Source organism: Alligator mississippiensis, chromosome 3 (genome assembly GCF_030867095.1).
Source record: "Alligator mississippiensis isolate rAllMis1 chromosome 3, rAllMis1, whole genome shotgun sequence".
Classification (NCBI taxonomy): Eukaryota; Metazoa; Chordata; order Crocodylia; family Alligatoridae; genus Alligator; species Alligator mississippiensis.
In genome coordinates this window covers 100,985,195-100,999,110 of record NC_081826.1, presented here as the reverse complement: position 1 = coordinate 100,999,110, position 13,916 = coordinate 100,985,195, and the positions used below count along the sequence as shown (strand labels likewise).

The following is a 13,916-nucleotide window of genomic DNA, read 5'->3' as shown; positions in this document are numbered from 1 at the left end:
AGTGCAATAAGGAAAAGGCTAATTATAGACATCTTATAGACACACACACATACTTTGTTTCTGGATAGTGCTTAAAAATCTTAATTGTACTATTTTTCATGTCCCCCCTACCCCTACATTGCATTACACACATTTATGCAAAAGTTAATTTTGCATTAGGCATATTTCCCTGGAAGCTCATACCTAAAATATGTCTTTAATGTGAATGAGCAGGCAAGCAGCATGAGTTGAATCTGCAGTACCTGTTGGGTCAAGTAGCTTCATGAAGGATCTATGCTAATTTTTAAATGACAATATTTAAACGCAAAGCAAAGGTGAAGGGTCTCTGGCTCTGCTCCCAGTTGAAATTGCAGAAGCACAGGTGGCTCCTAGTTTGAGATAGTAATTATTCAAAGAGAAGTTTAAGGCACTCCCCACCCAAACCACCAAGACGCCATCTTTGAAATTTTGATCCTTTTGATTATCAGGAGGTATAATATCATCTGCAAACATCTGGATAGGATGGCAGCTGGCTTGAGGGTTTTTTCCCCCCCTTTAGATCTGAACATTAAAAACAGAAGTTCTTGGTCAAATTCTATCTTCATCTATGACATACTTCATGTGCAGTTGCACTGAATCTTAGTGTAAAACATTTTCCACACAGTAAGACCACATCAATAAAATGTGCTAACGAATAAATATAATTCTTGTTTTGCAAACTTGGGAAAAATCTGGTATTACCAATCTGAAGTGGGGATGTCTTTAGACCTCCTGAACCCAAACACCAAAGTTCAGAAGGATAAAAAAAAATGGCTCTGGGTTTAGCTTATCTTGCATTTTACATTACAATAACATTGTGAAAAAAATGTATAGAGGAAAATAAACAAAACAAAATAAAACTTACTTCCTCCCAAAAACCAGAACCAATAACCAACTAAGTAAACAAACAAGGAAACAAATACAAAAAAGCCTAAGACTTGTCCTCTGAAGTCTCTTTACTTTCTGTATGGTGCCTGATGCTTTTGTAACTTATCAATAACTTAAATGTCACGTCCAGCTCATTTTACCTGTCTTTTTAACTCCTTTACAGAAGTTATGTTCCTCTGCTATACCCTTTTTCTCTTTCCTGTCTCTCTCAACATGTATCTCCACTTCAGATTTAGCATATATGATTGCCACTGAAGTCTGACCATCCAGGTTAAATTATCCTGCATACAAGTGCTATCCATATGTCTGTGTTGCCCAAGGACATGCCAGCCTGGTTCTTTATAAAAAGAGACTTCGCTTCAGTCAGTTGTGTCAGCTGTGTGAGAATAAGTCTCTTCTGGAGGGATTTGTAGGAAAAAGATTGGACAATTATCAGTGTTTTAATTGCTTGCTTGCTTGTGTCCTGCAGAATGATATGGTCTAGTCAGAGCAATGTTTTAACGTGAGCCATAATCCACATCCTAAAGTAAATAAATGAGCTCCGGAAGAATGTACCTCCAAAAGTGGGTTGGAGGTGTTTGTATGAATGATTGTGAATGGACTAATACCTAAATTAGAACCTAGGTTAACTGCAACGAACACATCCCTTAATGACACACAGTTTTTTACTATGCCATTAATATACATATCTAATGTGTATACTTCATTCTTTAGATAACACAGCTGGGATTCTTACAGTTAAAAATGGCTTCAGTAAACAAGAACAGCTTGCTTTCTACTTGCCTATCTTAATTGCGGACAATGGAGCCCCATCACTTACCAGCACAAACACTCTAACTGTCACTGTCTGTGACTGTGATAATGAAGCTAATGCCCTGTTCTGTCGATATGGAGCTTTCATGTATGCCATGGGTCTCAGTACAGAAGCCTTAGTTGCTGTTTTGGCATGTATATTAATACTACTAGGTAAGTAAAAATAAGTCAGATGACTTCAGAATTCTTATAATGGGAGAGGGTGTTGGGACAATATATCTTGATCATATGTTGTATCCAACAAGTGATAGGAAGAAAAAGAATCCAGGGTGTGTGTGTTGTTTTGAGTACACATCAATATTGTTTCATTTACAAGAAAAATTATAGTTTTGTATCTGTCAGCTTGAAAACTCAGCTGCAGAGCTGAAAGGTGAGGTACATTCCTGTCTGCTCATCAACAGTCATAAAGATTTGGAAGGCAAACACCTATCTCAGCACAACTGAAAGTGAAGGTAGAATTTAGCACTGTAGTTGAGATTTAGCTGAAAGTTCTGGTGGTGGTACACAGCAAAATAATACCATCCAGCCATTTCTCCAGTTATTTCCCCAAGTAACTGACACTTTTAAGCCCTGTTTGAGGATACAACCTTAGCCTCCATAAAACCAAGCACACTTTTGTGTCCAACCTGATAAACATGGTTAGTAAACTTAAAATATTTCTTTCATATTAACATGTTCAAATGTTTGAGAGAGATTTCATATATCTATCAAGATAGATTGTGAGCTAGCCCTGTGCATTTGCACTTCAGTGCAGATACAAGTGCATAGCTAAAAGGGCTGCTCACAGTAAATACTGATACCTCTTTTACTCTGAGTGCAGAAGCTGTTAGTTTCTGTTACTTCCATGTCCCACTTTGCCCCACAGAGTAGAGTTAAAGCACCAGTAAGAATCTCCTCCATCCAAATGCAATAACCAGTGATCTATTCTAGCAGAGGAAGATTCAATCTACACTCCTTTTGCAACAACAGTAGTGCATTGAATATGTCATCTGTGCATTGCAATGACACTGGCACAACATAGCCATTGGTATGCTATACTATACAATTAAAATAAGGGCAAAATGTCTCTCAGTGGAACAGAGCCACTTAGCTACAACGGACACATCCTGAAGAGCCTGCGTGTGCCTCTTTTGGCATCTCAAAGCAATTTGAGATGCCGCAAGAGGTGCGCTGGGAACAAAAAAGTGTTCCCCATGCTAAATATTTGCAGCGCGGGCTCAAAATTTGACACCTGGAAATACAGGTCTGAGGTGGCTGGGGCCACGCTGCCCCATGCGGGGGTTTGTCAGCAGCGGGCCCTGAGTGTCAAAGGCTACTGCTGCTGTGGGGGCAAGATGTTGGTCCTATGGGGTGGGGGAAGGCTGTGGGCCCTGTGTGGGGATCTGTGGCCCTGTAGCAGGGGCTGTGGGCCCTGCAGGGGGGTAGTCCATGTGCTGTGGGGGGGGTGCACCCTGTGGGGAGGGCAGGGGACCCACCTGTCTTGAGCAGCACCCCCAACACAGTCTCCCCATACCCAGTCCCCCCACAATCCACCCATACCTACCCACACACCCCATTCCCCCTCACATCCCCTCCCCCCCACACACCCATATCCCCCCAGACTCCTTCCCACTCCACTCTTGCAAATCTCATATCCCCTAATTATACATGCCCAGTTGCCAGACAGGATGAGACCTGCTGGCAGCAGCTGTGGCTACAGGGGCAGCTGTCCCCACATCCTAGTTAGTGAAGGTGTTTGGGCGGGAGCTGTAATTGTTCTATGATAAGAAAACCAAAAGCAAACATCAAAACATATAGATATTTAGAATTTATTTTATTATGATGATAGAGACACTGGTTGGATTCCAAACTGCTTTAAAATTGTAAATATATCCATAAAACATTGCCCAACTGATCAATCTCTCGCTCTCTGTATATAAATAGATAGATAGACAGACAGACAGACAGATAGTGGACTTTTGTTTTAATTGTGGAGGAACATAGATTTTGGGGTATTTTAAAGAGTGAATTTGGGATTTTTTTAATCAGAGAATTTGCCATTTTTAGATAGGGAACATCAGGAGTTCTGCTAGTAGGGCAAGTGGCAGGACACAGGCAAAGGAGCCTGTTCAGGGCTGGCACCCAGGACCCAGCTGGAGGTGGCTGACCTCCTGGCCACTTGGAGCCAGGAAGACATGCTTTGATAGTTCAAAGCAGGCCACCATGCTAGGAACATTTTCAAGGCAACAGCTGCCCAGATGGCATGGTGGCAGCACACATGGCAGCAATGCCACATGAAGGCTAACTGTGCAGCCACAGCTCCCTGGCAGCTGGCCCAGAGGTGCAGATGCAGGTGCAGGTGCAGATGCCTCTGCTGCACAGTAGCATCACTTAAAAGGTGTTTGCCAGAGCTACTGAACTGTAACTCAGGTTACTGTGCAGTTATTTAGTACTTGATTATACAAGTTCTAAATTAAATGCACAGTAACCACTGCACATTAATGAATGTGTAAATGTGCCCAATAAGACCTAAATCCAGCAACACAATAAATGTTTCGCTTATTCTGATGTTAAAAAATAAGTTTAGCAAACCCTTTAATCTCCACTGGAAGTAAAACTGTACTAACCTCCCCCCCCTCAACATAAAACCCAATTAGAATGTGAATTTTTTTTTTAAAAAGCTTTCACTAGTTACAAATGAAACAGTAATGAAGCAGTATTACAATGCTGAGCCTGTAGGGATAAATATTTCCTGAAGTGCCTAATGTTAGTCAAAGAGAAAAAGAAAATACGAAACATTTCCTTTCATCTGAGGTCTTTGTTTTTAAATTATTGTAGACAAATTATGGAAAGCCTTCTCCCCCATCCCCCCCCCCCCCCAGTGAAGCAAATCCAGAGAAATATTTTTTCTTATCTTCATTTCACAATGTTACTGCAAGTAGTCTAGAAATAAACAGCAAAATATGCATGATCAATATACACTGTGTGGCTTGAAAGACCATATTCTGATATCAGTTATGGTGCTCTAAATAGGAGCAAATCCATTGGGTGCTGAGGTGAACACAATTACTTCTAGTTTACATCAGGACAAATGAGACTATATAGTAACATCTATCATATTCCATATTGCTTTATGCTCTATGCATCTCCCTGGCTTCAATTTGATGACTACAATGCATATAAATAGACTGCATTTAAAGCCATCCCACAAGTATAACCACCTTGTAATAATAGTATCATAGTTCTGGGGGGAGGTGTATCTTTGACCCCTCACTCACTCTGTAGGCATTCTTTCCAACAGCGGATATGTACTTCTCTCAGAATGGATTATTCCAATTTACCCATCCCTTTGGTTCTAAGGGCACAGAACCATGTTCCATCAATGAAATATATCCTCACTACAATCATAAGATTTGGCCCTTTCCCTAGGAAAGTTCACATACAGAATAGCATCTTCAAAACTGCTATTTATCCTTAGGAACACAATAGAGAGAAATATGGTTTAAATAATTAAAAGCTCATATATCTTACTCCTTGGCTGAAAAATCAGATTTCTCACGCAAGTAACCAATGGGTTGTCTTGTCCTAGGACCATGTTTCAACCATTGACACTGTGTAAAGCAGATAGCCAGTTTATCAGCTCTGTTTCTTAGGGACTTGTTACACATTAATTTTAGCTGGCTTCCGGAGTTCTTAACCCCTGGATTGTCCGCACATTTACACCTGAAACTACTTTTAAGCACACTTTAGGCAGCTTAACGTTATGCCACTCCAGGGCAGGTTTATCTCTAATTCACGTTACCCAGATGGTGTTCCATTACTGTATTTTCACACATAAGCCTGCCCATGGGTATAAGCTGCACCCACGCATAACCCGTGGAAAATTATATTTTTGTAAATTAATCTGTGTATACGCCGCACCTGTGTATTCCCTGTGGTGGTGTATACATGGGGAGATGGCGCAGCCCAGCCCGCCCCGGCCCCGTGCTGGGCCCAGCAGGGAGGCGGCACAGCCTGCCCTAGCCCTGGCCCTGGCCCCCACGGCAGCAGCAGCGCAGCCTGCCCCAGCCCCTGCGGCAGTGGCAGCAGCAGCAGAAGCGGAGCCCGCCCTGGCCCCAGCCCCTGTGCTAGCAGCGACGCAGCCCAGCCTGCCTGGGTTCAAGCGGGGAGGTGATGTAGCCCGCCCTGGCCCTGGCCCCTGGGGTGGTGGCGGCACAGCCTGGCCTGCCCGGGCCCAGTGGGGAGGTGGCACAGCCCGCCCGGCCCCTGCGGAAAAAAAGTTCATCGATAGCCCGCACCCCTGTATAGCCCACGCTCATCCATTGTTTTTGTAAAATCGCGTATACCCCGTTGGATATATGCGTGAAAATACGGTAATATGTGGCCATTCCCCACAGATGAGCTGCCCAAGTTGCAGTCCTTGAGCATCCCAGTCCTTGACATCCGACTGTCCCCTCCCCTCCTGTTCTGTGTGGATAAACCTTCCAGCTCATGAACTCTACTGCTCAGGGGAAAGTTTTGGCACCAAGCCAACTCCTCCTCCTTTATTTTATCCTTCAGTGGCTGACTTCCTTCATTTCACCACCCATTCCCAACCTCATTTCCTTTCCACCTCCCATTTCATTACCCATCCATATCCCATTAACTCTCTACCTCCTAGTGGGATGGTTTGGTTGGGACATAGGCAGCCATAACTATAGATAGACCCTGGGGGACAAGTAGGACATTATCAGGGTTGGGGCACAGATTGCCAGAGCTAGGAGAGGAGATCCAGGAGATATAGTCTGAGATTTTTCCCAGTTTTGTTCTCCTGATAGAAAAAGGTATACAAACCTGACTGCACAGACATTTGAGTGCTGAGGCCCTGAAGAGTTCACAGCTGGTAGTGCTAACACTGTGAAGCCGGGGGGGGGAGGAAGGGGGCCCAGTGCACACATCTCAGCATGCTCTGTAGGTTGTTTTAGTCCATCTGGTAACAGATGGCTGCAGTGTGTAGGTCATCTCTGATTGATTTAGAAAAGATTTGGAAAGAGAGATTTAACTCTGGTTGTTCTCAGGTTATTTTTTTCTCCTGAAGCAGTCATTTTGATTCTGGGAGAAACAGCCTGAACCTCTGCACACTTGTGATTTCTTCTTGTAAAACAGTAACTTTCATAAGAGAAACTGAATGCCTGTACAAGGCCTTAGAATGACATGTAAGTCATCAGTGTCCCCCCCCCACAGGATTCTGTATTTCCTTCCTTTGCCATGATACATCTCATACATCTGTAGTGAATCAGTGGCATTATAGTGGATTCATTGCATTGTCCATTTAACACTGACAATTGAATAAGAATATATGGACATAAGAGGTGTTATACTGGGCCAGGCCAATGGTCCATCTAGCCCAATATTCTGTCTCTGACAGTGGTAGAAGTGGATGCTATATACAGAGAGCATTGAACTAGGTATGTCTACAGTGATGTATTCCCTATTCAATGGCCTTCCTGGCATCCACCATGTATTGGTTTGGAGATGTCAGATGAAACATCTCCAAACATTCTGTTCAGCAGCAATTAATAGAGCTATCATCCATAAATGTGTCCAGTCCCTTTTTGAATTTGGCTATGCAGTCTGCCTCTACCACCCCCGTGTGGCAATGAATTCCATAAGTTAGCTATTCACTGTGTAAAAACTACTTTATTTTGTTAGTTTTAAACCCATCACCTACTAATTTTAGCAGGTGCATCCTAGTTCTAATATTCAGGGACCTGGTGAACAATGTTTCCCTGTTTACTTGGATCACACCCTTCATGATTTTCTAGACTTCTATCATATCTCCCCCTCAGCCTTCTTTCCAAACTGAAGAGTCCTAGCCTTTTCAGTTTTTTTCCTGCTATAGCAACTACTCCATTTTCCTTATCATTTTCCTTGCTCTTCTCTATAGCTTTTCTAATTCTACTACATCCTTTTTGAAATGTGGAGACCAGAACTGCACACAGTATTCAAGATGTGGACATACTATGATAGTGTTCTCTATTTTGTTTTCAATACTTTCTTAATGGTGCCCAACATTTTATTGGCTGTTTTTGGTCACTGCTTCACACTAAGTTGACATATATATGTATACCTACAGTGACTTCAGGGTCTCTTTCTTGAGTCTTAACAGCTAATTCAGAAACCAGCATTATGGCTGTATAGTTGAGATTATTTTTTCCCCAGGTGCATTACTTAGCACTTGTTGACACTGAAGTTCATCTCCCATTTTTGTTTTTTTTTAATTGCCCAGTCACTTAGTTTGGTGCAATCTTTCTGCAGCTCCTCTCCATCAGGTTGGAACTTGACTACCCAGAATAATTTGGTATCTGCAAATTTGGAGTTTTCACAGTGCACCCCCCATTTCCAGGTCATTGATGAAAATGTTGAACCAAATAGAGCCCAGCCCACTTTTGACCTCCTCCATCCTAAAAAGTGACCATTTATGCCTACCCTTTGCTTCCTATCTTTTTAACCACCTCTCAATCCAAAAAAGAACCTTGTTTCCAATCTTGTGGCAACACAGTTTTCTTAAAAGTAAGTAAGGAACCTCATCAAAAGTCCATACATATTATGTCAACTGAATTTCCCTTGTCTATGTGTTTTTTAGTAATTGTTGTGTTCTTAGGCATGTAACTAAAAGCATCAGGTGGCATAAACCCTTAAAATGTCATTGAGTTAGCTACCCCACAGTACCCAAACAGAGACTCAGATACAGCTATCTCCCACAATCTTCAAAGATTCACGTATTTTGAATGTATTAATATTATATAATAATAATAGTGATTATATTTGCCCTATGCTTGTTTTATTTACTGCCTGTTTTATGTTTTCTTTGGATCATGGAAAAATTGTAATCTCCCTTACTGATTTCGAAGAGATATCCTCATACAAAGAATTCAAGGCCTGGGCCTATGATGAGCATGTGAATTTAAAAATGTACTGTTCAAATTCATGCTTGAAGTTATTATTTCAATTTTCAGGGTATTATCTCTTGTAAGTATAGGAATAATTCAGCAACATTTGCTTAAATGTGAACCTGCTAAGTTTCTCAGGGCAACCATCACATTGTGTTCTGAATAAAGAATTACAGTTTGCAAAGCTGTCAGTCATATCTGTTCCATTTTAAACTACATTTAATTTTCAGCTGTATTAAGGTAAAAGCTGGGATCATGCATCCCTTTATATCCTATTAAGAATGTAGTTTTGAAATGGACACCCTAGTTTTGAGTAAAGTAAGCCAGTCAAGGGGAAAGGATGACTAAAAACAAACAAATAAACAGAAAACATATTTAAAAAATGCTATATTTGAGAAAGCAGGTTTTCACATCAGCAATGTACAAGCTGTCTTTACAGACAGAGCTTGCTGATAATTGTAGCTGCACAATATCATCCCTACAATTCTTATTGACATTTCTCAAAATGCAAAGCCAGAGAGTAGAAACAAGTGGACCACATGCCTAGCTAGTATAATTGATTTCACTTTGTGGAAGTCAGTGGAACTGAATCAGTTTACACCAGTTGAGGAGGTTCTTGCTGCATATATTTCCTTTTTCACTCCCCTGTAATTCTTGGGGTTTTGATCTGTGAGGGGGAGGGGGTAATGACGTTTTGAAAGAAGTATTGATATATTATGTGGTAAGGCAAACTAGTATCAAACAACGTAAACCACATTCCCTTAACTGCTCTGAACCCTCACCGGGCAAAAAAAAAATACCTGCTCCATTTCCTTAACTCATTTTATAAGTCCCTTTGTAGCCATTTTGCTATCAAATACTCTGTTCATCTTACAACCATAAAATCTATATAAAAAAAAAAAAATCACAGTCCTATAAATCTATGCAGATTGATGTTGGTGCAAGCTAAAGTAATGCTAGGCAGTTTTACCACCTGTAAGTCTTTCCAAAGGCATTCAAAGTCTCTGGTTCTTTTCATTTTTCTTGTCAGTGTTTGTTTTGGCAATTCTGGCCCTAAGGCAGCAGAGAAAGAAGTCGCTATTTTCTGAGAAGGCAGAAGAGTTCAGAGAAAATATTGTCAGGTATGATGATGAAGGAGGTGGAGAGGAGGACACAGAGGCTTTTGATATTGCAGCATTGAGGACCCGTACTGTCATGAGAGAGCACAAGCCTCGAAGAAATATCACAACAGAAATCCAGAGCCTTTACAGACAGTCTCTGCAAGTTGGACCTGACAGTGCTGTGTTCCGGGAATTCATTTCAGAAAAGCTTAAGGAAGCCAATGCAGATCCTAATGGTCCTCCATATGATTCCCTTCAGACATATGCATTTGAGGGGACTGGTTCTTTGGCTGGATCCCTTAGCAGTTTAGGATCACATGTGTCAGACATGGGTGAGAGTTATGATCGCCTTAGTGAATGGGGGCCACATTTTAAACAACTTGCCAAGCTATACTGCCCCCACAAAACTGCAAGGGATTAGTAACCGTTAGTGGCCACATTTTTTTAAGTGCTCATCAGCCAAAATCAAGTTTGAATTTTCAAAGAAGATCAACATATTTAAGCACCCACTTGAAATGCCCAGATTTATTAAAAGATAGAACAATGTTGGATGGTTGAGATCTTTTGTATCATAATATAAAGTGGCATAATAAGAAGTGATTAATCTAGCCCCATGTTAGGTGCTTACATTGTAAGCTATGCTCTTTGAAAATCCAGTCCCAATTATGGCTGCTGAAAATTTGGCCTAAAAAACAGATGAAATAAAAGCCATAAGATTTTTGTAAATAATCTTCTTGGTTTAAGCTTTAAACTATTTCCAAAGTTAAAGCAGACTTTTTTTTGTTGGTTTATATTAACCAAAGTTAAATCGTGCATATTTGCATTCTTTTATAAATACCATTGTACAAAAAGATAGAGAATAGGCATTTTAAAATGCTTGTCTGTCACAAAAACTTACAGAATCTTCTGGTTATTTATTTTTAGCATAATAAGACTACAACAAATGTAGTATTTAGCACTGTAAAAATAAAGATCTGTTATAGTCAACATTTAGTTATTATTACATTTGCACTTTTATTAAACCATTGGGAAGTGTACAGGACTCATAAATTTCCCAGGTGATGTATGAAGAAATTATAAAGGATAAAAAGTATTAGATTCTGCTTCGAAGCAATATTCAACTTAAAAACTGTTATCAGCTTTGTTACATATTACTGTACATAGAACCAAATATAACCCATGTCTGGGCATCTTCTCTTTTATTAAGAGCTTAACTGATGATTGATTTCTCAGCACAGATTTATTTATTTTTATTATGGAATATAAAATTAGCCGCAGTACTCATTTTTATTGTAACAGTATTAAAGATCTTTAAAATGCTAAGCTGGTGGACATAAAACTTTATGCATAACATTAGATAATAAGATAGTAAAACACTTTAATGTTAATCCAGCTCTTCAGTAAATGATCCCACATCATTCTGCAGGAATCGAGTCAGACTTCAAAATTAATTTCTCACTATATTTTTTAACATAGTGTGTAGCTAGTATTAAATTCACGTAGAATTTTCTTTCATTTAGCTATGTGGTTGATCAGCAGAAATGCAGCATCTAAGAACCATCAAGTACATTCAAATAACTTGCTTAAAAAAAGGGGGCATGACTGTTACTTATTCACCCTTTTTCCATTAGGTGCTTATTTTACAGCATAATGTAACGAACCAAAACATTTCAACAGCTGAAAGCTGGCATCAGGATAAAGAATATAGTGCAATTAGCTATTTAAGTTCGCAGGTAAGCTCCACTAAATTATAACAAGTTAGGCAAAGCTTATACAAATGATGAAGAGGCATGAAGTCATATCAAACATTGCAAAGCATGTACAATTACTTGTTTATTAAAGAAAAAAGCAAGGGCTGAGGCTAAATAGAAAGGTGCCAATACCAGAGATGCTGTAAATACCTGGCAGCTAAATATAACACAAATGAAGGAGCTTGAGAAGAAGACAGTTCCAAAGGGAAGTGTGTCCAGGGAAGAGAGATTATGTACTCATGACATCCATTCTTGGAACTATATCAGTGAGCATGTGACTAACAGCAGATGAGACAGCACATGTATAATAGGGAAAAGCTGACTGTTGCAGGTTGGAGGCTGAGTTCCTCCTATAGATAAATGCCTATGGAGCAACTTTAAAAGATGCACAACAAGGACGCTTTGCAGTAATGTCTCTAATGTTTGAATTCACTGGCACTCCAGCAGATGGGACAAAATGATTTCTAGTTGAGATAATATTGTGCATAGTAAACAATTAGCTCCATGGAAAGGAATAGAACAGAAAAGCAAAAGTGAACACACATGTGCTTGCTTGGGTGCAGAGGGAAGTAGATAGTTTAAGACCAGATTTTGAAACCCTGCATTAATACCTCATTCCAAAAAATGGTCCCCTTGACTTAATAGACTTTTCCTTGAATTCAGATTGTATTAACTACAAGGAAGGATATTAGACTCTGAGCTTTAACATGGTCCATGGGAAAGGAATCCTATTTTGTTTAGTAGGTAAATATAAGAATCCATTCTTAGCCTCATATTATAGTTGAATCTGCTTACAGTGATGCTCCTATATTTCATTTAATTCTATTCATACAATAAGTATTCTACAATAATGAAGAACATCTTGCATTCAAAAGCTTGTTTAACTCTAGCCCAGCTATGCAGTTGGTCCAATAAAATATACCACCATAAGAAATCCTTGCCTCTAAGTTTATTTAATTAATATATCAGTGTGCTATTTCTCCTACTAGCTGCTATACAGGAACAACTACTAGACAAAGACATTTCCCTTTTAGTACAAGTAATAGTATTAATGAAACTGAGATTAAATCCCAAATTAAGCAGGGATCATTGCATGGTGTGAGTTTCACCAGGTTTCTGATAATAAATGGCAAATTAATGGCCTGATGCATATACTATAACCAAGCTAAGCATATTCTGTTAAACAATGCCCAAAGAGTGACATTACAGAAGTCTGCACTTTTAAAGTGTAAATACCAAGGAGACACAGGCGTTTAACAGGTGAAAGAGCTATAACCAGGATTAATGGGATAGAATTAATAAAGGGAAAATGTAGGTTGAATGTCAGCAATGATTTCATGATGGTGAGATCTATTAAATTATAGAATAGCCCTCTCAAGGGAAGCCACTATTACATGGGGTGTTTAAAATTATATTGGACAATTCACTTGAAGAAGTACTGTAGTGAACAATCCTACAATGATGGGGGGAATCTCAATCTAGGGTTCATGACTCCATGGGGATGCCACATGAAAGAGATCAGTTGAAAGTATACTCCTTCCTTTTTATTGATTTTGAGGGGCAGAAGGTCTTTTGCCATCTCTATTTTTTTATATTCTAGGGAGATAATAATAAATACATTTACATTTAGACTAAGAAAATGAAGACTGTTCATTACTCCACTGTAAATTTTGTATAATACCACAGGCTGAAGTAAAAACTATATAACCACATGTCATTCAGTGTTTTGACTGGGGAAGGGAATAAAAAGATAAATATATACCCAACATATTTGGGGAGGGGAGAGCTTTATTTATTTATTTATTTATGGTGCATTTTAAATTATAGTGCTGCTTCAGGACACTGATAAGCTATTTATTGGTTACTTCTTTTGTTGTATTTACATCTTTTCCCATAAATGGTCATTTAACTATTAACTTTGCTTTCTTAATTTGCATTGGAAGTACAGTTGTTTTCATTCTTAAATATGCAGGGTAACCATGTCAAATAAGAAAAAAAAAATGCCTAAAAGTGTTATAATTACTCTTACCAGTCCATTTCTAAATGTATATTTCCTCTGAAACCTCCACTCCAGAAGTCTAAGCTAAACAAGGTGTTGTATCACAATACAAACTCTGAGAATAAAGCACGGGACTGTGGGACAGGCCAGCAAAGTGATTTATACAGAAAAAAAAATAGTATATATTTTCATTTAAATCAGCTCTGACTTGACTCCTATTCACAACTCATTTTCCTTGTATTTACATATCAAAAGAAACATCTTCATAACTGGCTTGCATTCTCTTCTTAGTTCAATGGCACTTAAACGATGCAGGTGGAAAGATGCAGAAAGATAAATTCTACCCATGAAGAAATTTCACACACGCATAGAGGAAAAGTAAATATGACAATGATTAGAACTGTGTATTAAGTGGAAATCTACAAGCAGCTGCAGT

The 13,916-nt window shown here is 39.4% G+C and overlaps 1 protein-coding gene across 6 annotated transcripts in view; it reads left to right on the top strand.

The window, feature by feature from the left end:
- CDH19 (cadherin 19) overlaps positions 1-13,500 on the top strand; it is a 101,407-nt gene extending 87,907 nt beyond the window's left edge. For 5 of the 6 annotated variants that reach the window (XM_019490572.2, XM_019490575.2, XM_019490577.2 and 2 more), the window contains 2 exons: positions 1,621-1,872; positions 9,661-13,500. In XM_019490572.2, coding sequence (XP_019346117.1) covers positions 1,621-1,872; positions 9,661-10,151 — 743 coding nt within the window. In that variant the 3' untranslated portion in view covers positions 10,152-13,500. The remainder of the gene's footprint in view (positions 1-1,620; positions 1,873-9,660) is intronic. The other variant, XM_059724265.1, reaches the window with a different exon arrangement.
- Positions 13,501-13,916: the final 416 nt, after the last annotated feature.